The sequence below is a fragment of the Ascaphus truei genome, chromosome 18, assembly GCF_040206685.1.
Source record: "Ascaphus truei isolate aAscTru1 chromosome 18, aAscTru1.hap1, whole genome shotgun sequence".
NCBI classification, from domain to species: Eukaryota; Metazoa; Chordata; class Amphibia; order Anura; family Ascaphidae; genus Ascaphus; species Ascaphus truei.
In genome coordinates, this window is record NC_134500.1 from 13,887,632 (window position 1) to 13,901,705 (window position 14,074).

General features: G+C 40.4%; 2 protein-coding genes across 2 annotated transcripts in view; one reads left to right on the forward strand and one right to left on the reverse strand.

Moving 5' to 3' along the window:
- FGF7 (fibroblast growth factor 7) overlaps positions 1-11,713 on the reverse strand; it is a 43,902-nt gene extending 32,189 nt beyond the window's left edge. The window contains exons 1-2 of the mRNA XM_075575632.1: positions 11,361-11,713; positions 10,159-10,763 (exon numbers count right to left, since the gene is read on the reverse strand). Of these exons, the coding sequence (XP_075431747.1) occupies positions 10,159-10,444 (286 nt within the window). The 5' untranslated portion in view covers positions 10,445-10,763; positions 11,361-11,713. The remainder of the gene's footprint in view (positions 1-10,158; positions 10,764-11,360) is intronic.
- Positions 1-14,074, forward strand: part of FAM227B (family with sequence similarity 227 member B) — a 185,362-nt gene that overhangs the window by 92,826 nt on the left and 78,462 nt on the right. The gene's annotated exons all lie outside the window — the stretch shown is intronic.

Here is a 14,074-nt window from a genome sequence, read left to right on the forward strand (position 1 = left end):
GCATCTTGTCCCTCCATAACTACTGCAACCTTCTCCTAGTTAATATTCCTCTTGTCCGCCTGTCTCATCAACAATCCATCTAAAATACTGCTGCCAGACTACTCCAGCTCACTCACCGCTCCCCTTCTGCTGCTCCACTACGCAAATCCCAACACTGACTTCCCATATCCTCTAGAATAAAAGTTAAAACCCTAACTCTGAATTACAAAGCTCTAAACGACACTGCCCCCCCATAAATCTCCGCCTTCACCCCAAATATATCCCAAGGAATACGCGCTCATGCTGTCCTGTGAATTTAAACTTGAAAGACCCCCTTGCAGCTCTGTACGCGGAGAAACTCCACAAACGCTCCTAAATTGTGGTCTCCCAAAGGGGATCTCGGAAAAACAAAAAGAAACGCACACAGCGCACCAGGGATCAGTATTAAAATATAACAATTTAATATCGTATAGTAAATAAACACAACTAAATTGCACAAATACAAACATTAAGAAAATTATTATTATTGACACAATACACAACAATTAAATAAAATGCCAAATCCCTCCCCCACGAGGCTACTGGACTGACACTTACTTCTATAAAGCCACACCAAAAACCAAATTTGCCAAAAAAAAACCACTCAGTTTCAGTGTTCAGCTACAGCAAAGTGATTACAAGAACCACAAAGGGGGGGACATGTACTAACCATAAGCTGCAGAGCGGGTGGCCGTGGCTGGCGCTGATGTAGCATCTGGGCTGCACCAGTGCTCGGCAGGTTTCTCCTCCGCTCGCGCTTCCTGGTTCTTCTGTCCCAGCCAATGGGTGAGCGTGCTTCGTCAGGAGGTCACGTTAGAGGCTGCTCACGCGCATTATATGACCCCGCCAACCAATGAAATCAGGCTACTGATAATAGCACTGATACTTAGGAAACCAATGTGAATATAGTGAAAATACCATTTTAGTTAAATGGAAAGAGGGATTCCAATGTTCCCATCTATAAAGTGGGGGAGGGATTTGGAATTTTATTTAATTGTTGTGTATTGTGTCAATAATAACAATTTTCTTAATTTTTGTATTTGTGCAATTTAGTTGTGTTTGGTTACTATATGTGTGGTCATTTGACCAGATATTAAATTGTTATATTTTAATACGGATCTCTGGTGCGCTGTGTGTGCATTTCTTTTCATATCCCTAAACGCCCCCTATGTTCTGCCTATGACATCTATCTTTCCTCCTGCCTAATTACCTCCTCTCACTCCCGCCTTCAAGACGTCTCCCATGCTGCCCTCTCTCTCTCTGGAATTCCCTACCAGATACCATCAGACTCTCCCAGCATTCAGACATTTAAAAACTCACCTTTTATAGGAAGCCTATCCGGCATACCTCGAACATCCAACTCCCCGCCCTCCAACTCAATTGAGCCCAGCTGTGCACCCTGTAAGTGGGTTGGGACGTACGCTTAAAATACTTTAACCAAAGAATTGAACTAAATTGCTTATGAGAACACAACCCTAACATCCACAGCCTCAACCCTTATTGGGATCAGCTGTCTTGCTGGCCCACACTCCAACCCACAATGAGCAGCCACTTTATCTTTTGTTTCAACATTGTCCCTCATTCCCTCTAGCGTGTAAGCTCTTCCGAGCAGGGTACTCGTTACTCTTTGTATCCGTTTGCGCATGTTTGTAAGTATTTGTATGTAATTCTGTTTATCTAATTATCAAATCTCTGCATCCCTCATTGTACTGCGCTGCAGGATATGTTGGCATATTACAAATAAATAATAATAATAATAATACAGGACAGGTGGTCCTCAGTATCCGACGGGCCGCTTTCCGTCTAACGGCTTATCCAACGCCGCATAAATGCAGTCCGCTGGACATATTACCCGACGTCGGAAACGCTTATCTGAAGCTCGCCATTCGCGGATTAACATGGACCCGCAATCCGACGGTCCGCTATCCGACGGCGGTTTACGGGACACGTTCCGGCGGATAAGCGAGGACCGCCTGCAATTTACCACTGTAAAAAAGCCTTGTGCAGGATAATTATCTTGCTTTTCTAGTCTATAGCTCCTCCAAGTGTCTACATTAGAAATGTGCATATCTGTTCAGATTTCTATCGCTATTTTTTTTTGCGTTTTTGTTACATTTTGCATTTTCACGACATTTCTGCGAAAGTTTCACATTGCTCAGAATTCCGCCAATTTTGCGAAAAATGGCAGTATACTGTAAAACAGGGCCTCGTGATCTTACATATTGACTTTTAATGCCTTGATTTTTTTTGGGGGGGGGGTGCAAAAATAGGCATATTTCACCTGGTGCGCAAACATACATTGTGAATGTGGAGACAGATTACAAGTATTCATCAAAGGGTATAGACTAGCCAGTAGCTGTTTATGTTTTTTTAAATTAATTTGTTACAAACTCTGTTTCAGTATAATGAGTTTTTCTGTGTCAGTGTAGTACTATTTCAATCAAATACAAGGTCACACAGTTTGTTATCGAACGGTCTGAGTCATTTTTCTACAAAATCAGTCATTATGAGAACATCCTAGTTGAGAACAGATGGGATACCAGCAGCCCTAATAAGTGGTAATGCTCATCGATGGAGTGAACGGTGCAATAGGGGGAGTGGGGGGGAAACACATCCAATCAGAAACTGACTTTCTCAGTTGGATCATTACAGAATTGTTCGTCATAAAGTTATATATTTAGGGCCAGTTTCACTCAACCTTGTGAGGCCACTTCACTTGTCGTTAACCTGGTTAAGTTCATGTCATGTTAATAGTAACACTGTATTCACTAAAGGTAATAATATAACGTTGAGTCATGTTGTCTCCCGTAAGGCAGCGGTGCGCAATCTGTGTGGCGCGACCCCCAGGGGGGGCGCGAGACTGCCGACGGGGGGCGCGGGGTTTACAGAGGCCCCGCGCGCTTCCCGAAGGCACTTAATTTAAGTGCCGGGGGAGCTGCAGGGCCTCTGTAAACCATACTTACCCGTGGCTCCGGCGGCTTCCTCCCGGCGTCGCCATGGCAACGCGGTGTCAAAATGACGCTGCGAGGTCATGTGACGTCACGTTGCTATGGCAACGTGACGTCATTACGCCGGAGCGCGGGTAAGTTGGGGTTGGGGGGGGCGCGGGAGCGAGGGGACAGCCGTCAGGGGGGCGCAGGGAAAAAAGTTTGCGCCCCCCTGCCGTAAGGAACAGTGTTTACTAAGGAACAGTGTTAAGACCGAGAGAAAGAATGACGTTATTTAGGTCATAGCTAAACTTTGCATTACTTCCATCCAGATCCTGAAGTAGGGCTTCTGCAATGTCTGGATGGGTGAAACCCCAGAGTTAGGTATGATTTAAATAACAGACTGTAGTGTTATTTCCCTCTCGTGTCTCTCTCCACTCCAGCAAGAGCCCTGTTCCGGGGTCTGGAATCGGGTTAACCCCAAGACTTGCACAACGGCACGTTATCTGAAGATAATAGAACATTATCGAAAACATACCGTGACCATAAACCTATGCCAGGGGTGGCCAACTCTAGTCCTCAAGGGCCACCATCAGGTCAGGTTTTCAGCATATCCCTGCTTCAGCACAGGTGGCTCAATCAGTGGCTCAGTCAGGAGATGTAGTATGGGTGTTTTTGCATATAATTGGCTTGGTGAATATAACGTCAGTTCCTGTTTTAGGTAACGTCACGTTATTTGCCGTGATTTAACGAAGTTTAGTGAATCCCTCCCAGAGCTAGTAGCTTGTTTATTATCTGACGCTAATTTGCTTAGATTTAACTAGTTTCCCACTCGCTGTGCTGCCATTGTATTCAATATTAGGTTACATGCTGTACATTTTTACGATCTGGTTTACTGTCTGTTGTGCTTTCTTCTAGGTGTAAACCTAATCAATTCAAATTAGAGTCATACTGTATTAGAGAGTATAACAGAGCAGCATACAGTATTCACACCATATTGAGAAGATTACAGAAAAAAATGTGCAATTGTTTGTAAACCACAGAAACAAAACATATACAACAACAATGAAAAAAGACGAGTGCCCCAGGCAGTAAGTGCTCATGCTGTTTAAAATAATTGGTAATAGCTTATTTTATCTTGGCTTAATTAAGCAAATGAAATGGATACTTTTGGTAGCTTATACTCTTCATATAATAAAACTGAGTTTTATTTGGCTGTTTTTGAGCGATACATTTGACAAATAAGGACCCGGTAGAAAATAGTTGGCGTGTACGATCAAGGAATCTGAACCAATTTGGATGTTTGCCCTGGAAACTCGAGGGCAACTACGAATTGGTTTGAAAAACACGACTGGACTTAGATATTCACAATAAGCAAAGGCTATTTGGACATAAAAAAAATACATACTTTCTCTTTTGACTGGCAGATGGATGTAAAACAGTGCATTTCTGGTGTCAGGATTTTGAAGGGTACAAAACCCTGACCCCTGACTTTCTGCTATACATTGACCCTTATTCAATATAATATGATAGCTGTGATTGGGATTGGGTAGCACCGAATCGGCACTCATGTACTTTATTTAATAAGGTCCGTTGACTCAATGGTGAAAAAGGAGTTTGTGACCAACCTCACAAGGACTTGTGGTAGAATATTTCAAAAGCAAAATTGTGCTAGAAGAACAATAGTTTAAATTGCTAATACTAGTTATTCATACATTGGTTGTTAACACTACAATGATTTGTCGTTCTAACTAGTGATAACTAAGAAGCTGAGAAGAATATTCTATTATGCAAAATGACAATAAATCAGTGGATTTTTTTTTTTGTCCTTTCCTCAAGCAAAGTTTCAGTTAAAAAAAGATAACTATGACATTTAAACACTGCAGAACCATTTGTGGTAGGAACCTTTAGCACTGAAGTGGGCCAATATCACAAAAGCTACATCTTCCTGTAAGCCCATGTGCCCCGGGGTTATATCAAGATGCTAGAGCTTGTCTCGTGAATCTAGTTTTCTTGCAGGCATAGTAAAATGGTACAGTGGCAATTATAAATGAATTACAAGGAGATTTCATCTACAGCTAGTAATTAGGTCACCAATTACACACCTTCAGGGTTTAAATAACTTTAGTGTCTAGGGCTTATAGCCTTCAGATCTCACCAAGTGCATCAATAACTGTAATGATCATCTTGGATGGTGATGAATAATACAGGTACATAAATGCCATTGGTTGTAAGAGCCTGGGTGTGATACTCCTAAATCATCACTGAAGACATAAAAGGTTTTTAAGATAATGCAGAATTCAGAACCGACAGCCTGACTGTTTTTAATGTAGGCATCTCACTTGATGCTCTCCACCAAAGAGAGCTGCCTTTATACAGTACTTGCAGTTGGAAGCTCACCAGAGCGGAGAATAATTGCACCTGCATTTAACGTCCTCAGACAGTGATATGTATTTGGCAGTGCTGTACACGGAATACAAATATTTCTCTTCTACATACAAGGTTTGGATTGTGTGTATAAGCACATGCCCTGTCAAAAGGGAACACTTGTGAATCCTTTGTTTACAATCTTTTAAAGTCACACAACTAGACAAGGTATTTTGGTTCTTGCTGGTACCTTGTGGTGGTTGCTGTTATAACTATATTTTTGCTGTAAATACTGTATGGGAGTAGAAAAGGGTTTAATTGTAGGATTGGCATTTCACTTAGATGAGCAGTGTAATGTTTGGACAGTTCTCAAGTTCTTCAGGGGCTCCCTAGCTTGTCTGCTGAATAACTTACAGGAGACATGTACTTTAACATATCTTACAAAGTCACCAACGATGTGCCCCCTTTGTCTCTACTGAGCAACCCAATATAAATTTACAGTACTACAACAATATTTAACAGTTTTCCCCATGTTGATTTTGACCTTGTCGTACTAGACACATACTGCATAGGATTATCCATGTGCAGGCTTCTATTCCTCATATAGACACAATTAATTGTATCCATACTGTAGTGGTCCCTTATATTATGTGAAAAATGGAAAAGGAAAACATTGGTAGCATGATACCTTTCATTGAACACTAAGGCTGCGTTTATAGTACTGGCTTAAGGCTGCGTTTATAGTACTGGCTACAGCGACGCCGTGCAGGCGCAAAGCAACTTAATGTAATCCGTAGCGACCGCCCATAGTGAGCGCAACGGCGACGTGTGATGTCACAGCTACCAAAATCGCTGTAGTCAAAAACATTTGAGATTTACAGAGACAGCCGCACCACATGACTGGCAGCAGCCAATCACATGGCCCCTTGCCGCCAGCGACATCGCCAACCAGAGTGCAACTTTCGCTACGGCGACGTGTGACGTCACGGGTCGCCGTCGCCAGTACTATAAGCGTAGCCTAATGGCTTGCAGTGTACAAGCGTTCAAACTTCACAGGGTTCTTCTTCAAATCCTTTAAGGTTCAAAAGCTTGCTACTGTAAACTATTGTTTAGCCAATAAAAAGGTATCATGCATACAAATGTAGCAAGACTGTCCCGAGCTCCGCGAGCAAAAAAAGCAAACATCCACGGCGCAGGGGACAGGATCTGCCGTGATCGGGCGGTGGGGAGGTCCGCGCTTCTGAATGGAACACTCTGCAGCATTAATCCTTCCGGGCTGCGACCGTCATGGTCACATGGACCGCTTCAGCGAAGAGTAAGCGTTACTACATCGGGGCTACCTATATATTTATTTTCAAATGCCTTATATAATGACTGCTGTGCACATGATACAGCGACTCACATTTTGGAAGCAGCAACGCGAATGGTATGTTTTCATGCATTCTTTGACAGTATTCGAATAACTCTGCGCACACACATTCATATCTATGAGAAGAATGACACGAAACCCTCTGCCGCTTTGCAATGCTAACATACAATAGTTCTTCGTCAGTGTTTTTCTATTGGAACAAGCCACTTTAAAGTAACGCCAACTACATTTGGCTGTTAAATAGAAGCAGAAATAACCAGGTTATGTTATAAAACTTACGGCCAGGATTCAGTAAGCTCCCTTAAGGGGTATTGCAGCTCCATTCTGTGTTATTTGGTTTTGAATCGAAAGGCAGTTAAGACGGGATAGAGGAGCTGTGATACCCAGTATCGCAGCTTAGTGAATCTTCCCCTAAGACTGATGGGCAGTTTAGGAAATACATACATTATCCATCAGCATACAGTATTACTCACCAGTACATTGCAATTACAGTATGTTCTCCAGCAAAGAAGCTAAGCATACAGATAAGAACCAAAAGAATATTAACACGTTACCTGTCAACTATTGGGAAAGCTATAGGAAATATGCAAAAATACCAATAACTAACGATAGAGCATAAAGTGCACTCCCTGGTATTATTACCAAAGCATAGAGAAGTTGAGGTATTGTCAATTAGTCATCAATGGTTTGTCTATAATTAGAGGGAAGTTCTCAGTGTGTGTAAGTGTTCTAATTGCTTTTAGAATGCTAATGCACGAAATACAATTTATTCATTGAACATCCTGAAAGACAATGGTAACTAAAGTAAACGCAGATGTCAGGTCAGTGTTGTGGTGTTTTAATATATTCTGTACTGGGTGACTATTCATTCTCCTCTTTGTGGTTTGGAAAATGAATACAGACAGATTGTATTACTTGTTAAAGGAGAAATTATTTAAGAATGGACATGGAACTGCAATTAATTATTTGAGATTCCTGAATCCCATTATTGAATAAACAGTGTTCCCCCTAAAGGTGCGTCTTTATGCACATCAAATTCATTCTGCTTCCTGCTGTTATCTTCGTCAAATGTAAGGAACTTCCTAATCAAGGTTTCTTACATTTGATGTAGACCCCTTAGTTAGAGAGAATTACTCTACCTTAAACATATCAGATGTTATTGATGCTAGAAACCCTGAGAAAGTAAGAGCCCCAGATGCAGATTTCCATGCATCCTATTTAAATACTTGTGTTCATTTTCTCCTCCCCTAACTCCCCCTGATGCTCCGCTCCCCAAATTGTAAGCAGAGGCTAAAGGAGCCAAAACTGGGGCAAGTGCCTTGACAAACACAGAGAGAAACGTGTCTAAACTGCATCTGTTGTAGCATACATGTAGCTAAAAACATATCAGCTGGATAATTGGTACTCCCCATAGATGGCGTATGTACAATTTACAAATGATCCATGGAACTCAATTTGCCATTATGGCAGCTAGTTATGAAACTGTAGTTAATAAAACCAAAAGGATTTAACAGGAATGTATCTGTCAATGGCTGATGAACTGATGCAACAAACATATGCTTTGTTAATAAACGTTACAACCTCTGAAGAATTGATCTGTTGCGGTTTTGGAAGCCACAAATATACCGTTCAGAGTTTGCAACCTCCAAAGTATCTAGTTTTTTCTATAACTAATGTAAAAGTAACTGCGGCTACCAGAATAATGCATTACATTGGAACGGTCACACTATACAGTAGCTTAAGTCAAACTATGTGCTGCAGGGTTAAAAAAACAAAAAACAATAGATTCCTATAATAATGCACATATCAAAACCAATCAAGTGTCCACAAGACGAGACTTTTTGTTGGTTCTATCCCAAGTGCATTGTTTCAAAATTGCACACACTCCGAAAAACAATGGCAGTGTCTCCGCATGATCCACATTTATGTCTGCTTTTACCCTTCAATCACTTTGTAGATAGAGGCTGCCTTTCGCTAATGGTTGCCAGATTGAAGTCATTCGCTAGCAGTCAGAGCTACAACTAACCACAGCAACATATAATTTAAAGTGACGCATCTCAAAATCAACCCGGGTCTATGTGGCAAGATCATATTTAAAAAAAGGGGGGAAAAAAAATGCGTGCGTCAAAATCCTAGTGCCTAAAAGTAGTACAAACCTTCATAAAATGTGCGTCCTACAGTATGTAAAAAGGTCTTTCTGCGACTTCAGAAATGTGACGTAAACGACGTGTGCTGCATTTTGTCACGTTAAATACCTGGTTGATGCAATTTAAATGAAAACCGAATTGTGTGTAAATAATATTCGGGAAATATAAAAGGATTAATGTCATTATTTATAATAGCCATACTGTGAAAATAATTCCTTTTGTTAACTTACATAATGGAGACATAATTGGCTAATGTTTCACTGGGTTTTTTCTTTGTTTGCCTTCCTCTGGATCAATATCAATACAACCATAGGATGAGTATGTCGGTTAACTACTGTAACTTTGACATGGGTGGAAGTAGATGGACATCTGTCTTTCTGCAACCTCAACTTCTATGTAACTATGTATGTAGCATCCGTGCTGCGTCAGATACATTTATGGTTGATGCATAGCAACTTAATTCTGCGTTAACAATGTAAACAGACTTTTTAGACTTTACGCCAGATTAAACTTGGTGGACAATTTTGGTGCGCGTTCTAGGGTTCTTTTTTACAAAGAGATACCATTGAAAAAAAATAATTATATAGATATATAATTATATATAATACATATATATACATACCATTCCCCTATGTGCACCAATCGCTTTCAAGTTCTGTGTGCCAAAATATTTGTAAAACATACAGGACACCTACAAGCTCATATTGAACCCCCAAAATAACCACAACATATATATAAGCATATAAGTGTCACAGATTAGTGCTACTGAGCATGGCAATATATATTTAAAACCAGAGACAGAACATGAAACACAGACAGAGCTCAGTGCACATCCAGCGAAACTTATATACGGTACAATGCCTAAATATATATGTATAGATATCTATTAAATAAAATGGTCTTTTAGTATAACATTTTGGCCAAATTGTTGTAAGCCCCTGAGCCACTACACGGCAGACCACATCTCAAGGGTCCCTAACACTAATATAAATTCTTAATAACTGGATGTGCACTGAGCTCTGTCTGTGTTTCATGTTCTGTCTCTGGTTTTAAATGCCAAAATATTTGACCATAACGATTGTTGATGCTTAAGATGCACATTGAGAAAAGTAAAAGTTGTACGAAAGCACAATTAAATGGGACATTTCTATGCATCAATGTTACGCCACAAATTAAATGTGCAATGCTTGGCACATAGGCCCCCAAACCTCCGGTCACAGCATAAATCAAGATGATGATATTAATGGAGGTGGCCCATTGCGAACGACATGAAGTTGGAAACCACCTAAAATGATAGCCTCAAATAAGTAATTAATAGACGATTACTTACTGTAGCTCTCGTTTGGGTTCTGCGTACCCTTCACTTTACCCCGCTTATCAATCCACAGATACCACTGCGTTCGACAAAAAAGTTTCCTTATTCTTACATCCCCTCCCTCCATGTAGTCATAACTTCTGGTGTGCCGCTCAGGGCTAGAACAGTTCACATTTGTAGCCATTTGCTCTGGAGTCATGTCATTGCAAGCGAGAGAGAGCGTGCCCAGTAGAAAGATAATGTGAAGGTATCGTCTGTAGAGCAGTGTTGGCAGGATCCAAGTTAGTATCCATTTGCGCATTATAGTGCAGTGCTCTGGGTGGTCATGAACATCATAATGAAACTTAAATCTCAGGTGGATTGTTGTTCCTAGGTCCAGGACCTACCTGCTTGTAGTCTTTATCGCCGATGCAAAGCCAATGGCTCAGGATACTTCCAGGCTTGTTTTGCCGTATTCTCTGTATGCCATAGATGAGAAAGGGGGGGGGAAGAAAAACTGGATCGCTGTATAGAGTATGTTTCCTATCACTGTATCCCTCAGAAGATCAGGATGGAATGACCTTGGCCGTTGTAATATTCGGGACTACTCAGATTTGCTGTTAGATGCAAAAGTAACAAAACTGTAAAGAAATGATAAACGTTTATAGTATGTAGTCACGAACATATGTATAACGACTGATAAATGCCATACGCATACTCAAGCCATGCATGGTGTCAAATGGTGGTGTGTTGTAAGGAATGTATCTTTATATAAAATATATATACTGTATATACGTGGAGAGAAAAAAATGCAAATCTACATCGATCCTACCTGATTTTTAAATGTTGATGTTGATTCCAATTTTAATACAAATGAAATGACAGTAATTCTATGTTATAACATGGCTTTTTAAATTGAGAATAATGAAGCTCGTGTTCGCTCAACTTTCCTTCGTACAGTACATGCAAGTTCAAATGTTTCTTACTTTTGCAAACATTATGCAACCGACATTACTTTACAAAGCACGCTTAACTAGACAGCTGCACACATCTTTAGCTGTCAGAATAAGCTTGAGAGCTTCAACAGCAAGTTACAGAAAGACATAGCCATGCCGATAAAGTATGCTTAAATCTGTATAGAACTGTGAGATTTTCCGATCTCCCAGTTATCAGAATGCAGAAAAAGTCAGCAGATGCTGAACACTGTAAGTATTGTTTAAAAAGCAGAGATAACTTACTTGTTCTCGTTGATAACAGCTGGATATACACGTATTCCATTTCTGCTGCCTGCTTTTTGCAACATGAGATTTTGTAGCGACAAACTATTTCTCAACTCAGAAAAACTCCAGCACAATCCTAATTGTTTCCATAAATCAACACGCAAGAGGGGTTTTCTGTGTGTGTTGAGCCTGTTGTTGTTCAATGCTTTTCGATAAATACCTTTTGCTGACCTCACTTGGAAGCAATTAGATCTAACCACTCAGCAGCTGAATGCACGAACAAGGAGAAAATGTGTGGTTTCCAATGGTCATCAGAGGGAGCTAAGAACATGTTCTATGGGTTCAGTCACAAAGAGTGAACTAACTTTCTGAAAAACCAGATTTGCTGCAGACTGCAGCCTTTACAGAATACATCGAGAACTGTCATAGACTTTAAGATATATTTTAAAGAGGAAGTCCAAGTGGCACTTTAAAAAGAAAAAAAAAGAAACTTGTTTTATTTTAATATGTGCAGCTTTTGATTACCTTTTATTGAAAACTAATTATCTGAGCTGTTTATCGATTCGTTCTCCGGTGAGTGATCAGCAAAGGTCCTGCTTCCCAGGGTTCACTAAATGGCTGCCTTTCAGTTTCAATCAAGCCTTCAGTCGGTGTAACTGAGCAGCTACAATGTATCCTGATATTTCTACGGTAACATTAATTATTGTGACAGTTTGCAGTTCAAACTGCTGGAAACATTGGCAACAGATTATCACAAACAGGAAAGTATTTCAAAGATCTTGCACTGCTGGGGAGATGGACTAAATTCTGCTATAGAAATCAAAGGCTGATCAGTATATTAAAACTAATTAAAAATGGCATTAAGAGTTGAATAAAAAAATGTAGTGTCATATCTAATACTACAGAACTGATTTATTTAAAAAAAAAAAAAAAACACATGTAGAATATTTTTTATTTATTTATAAAAAATATTTTACCAGGAAGTGATACATTGAGAGTTACCTCTCGTTTTCAAGTATGTTCTGGGCAAAGAGTTAAGATGACAAATAATACATGGTTACAAATACATAGTTACATAAGTGAAGAGGGTATACATTATATACAAGACATTGCATGCACAGTTAGAGATAATATATATTAGATGCGTATGTAACAGTTACAGACCAGATTAAAATGAGACAGCTTTAGTTTTGAATGAACTTAGACTGGTGGCGGCTGTGAGAGTCTCCGGTAGATTGTTCCAGTTTTGGCGTGCACGGTAAGAGAAGGAGGAGCGGCCGGATACTTTGCTGAACCTTGGGACCATGAATAGTCTTTTGGAGTCAGATCTCAGATGATAAGTGCTGCATGTGGTAGGGGTGAGGAGATTGTTCAGATAGACGGGTAGCTTGCCCAGAAAGTATTTGAAGGCAAGACAGGAAAGATGAACTTTGCGCCTAGACTCAAGTGATGACCAATATAGTTCTTTGAGCATTTCGCAGTGATGTGTGTTGTAATTGCATTGGATAACAAAACGGCATATTACATTGTAGAGGGTGTCAAGTTTGCTAAGGTGGGTTTGGGGTGCCAAACCTTATACTATGTCCCCATAGTCGATTATTGGCATCAGCATCTGCTGTGTGATGCGCTTTCTGACCAGCAGACTTAGGGAGGATTGGTTCCTGTAAAGTACACCTAGTTTGGCATAGGTTTTGGATATCAGGGTATAAATGTGCATCCCGAATGTTAAATATGAGTCAAAACATATGCCCAAGTATTTAAAACTAGTAACAGGAGTTAGGGTGGTGTTAGCGTTGGTTCTGATCTGGAGCTCAGTCATTAGAAGCTTTCAAAATGTAGCCTTGGTCCCAAATACCATTGTTACAGTCTTGTCAGTGTTTAAAAACAGTTTGTTATGGGAAATCCAGTTTTCAAGTCTCAAAAAGTCAGATTGAAGTATGTGTTGAAGGTCGGAGAGGCTATGGCTGTGTGCATATAGGATTGTGTCATCTGCATACATGTGTATTGAAGCTCCCTTACAAGCTGTGGGAAGATCATTGATGAACATTGAGAAGAGTAGGGCCCCCAGAACAGAGTCTTGCGGGACACCACAAGTGATATCCAAGGGGTTGGAGTTAGAATATTGCTTGGACTGCACCTTTGAAAGCGGAATCCTTTTGCCTTTTATTAGAACATTACAGAAGAGAACAGACATTCCTATATTAGCTTGCACATGTTTATATAAAAAAGGGTATATAAAAAGTCAAACAAAGATTTACAAGACTGAGCCACCTGTGCTGAAGCTGGGACTGATTGAGCCACCGGTGCTGAAGCTGGAAGTGATGAGCCACCTGTGCTGAAGCAGGGATATCCTGAAAACGTGACCGGTTGGTAGCTCTTGAGGACTGGAGTTGCCCACCCCTGGCATAAGGTATAAGTCCCAGGGGCCATATTTAAAGGCTATTCATTAAGAGTTAATTATTATTAGAGTATAAGTAGGAGTATCTGAGTGATAAGAACACTGCCTATTGAATTGCTAAACCTGGTATGAATCCCACTGTCACCTCCTTTTGACCTTGAGCAAATCATTTTATCTTCCTGTGCCTCAGGCACCAACATTAGATTCTAAGGGACTCATTGTGCCTGCAAACTGCTCTGTACAGCGCTGCGTACACTCAGTGCTAAGCAAGACAAAATATTAATATTGTTGATGTGTATATGTGGTCGGCAAGATATTATAAGCTCTGAAATTG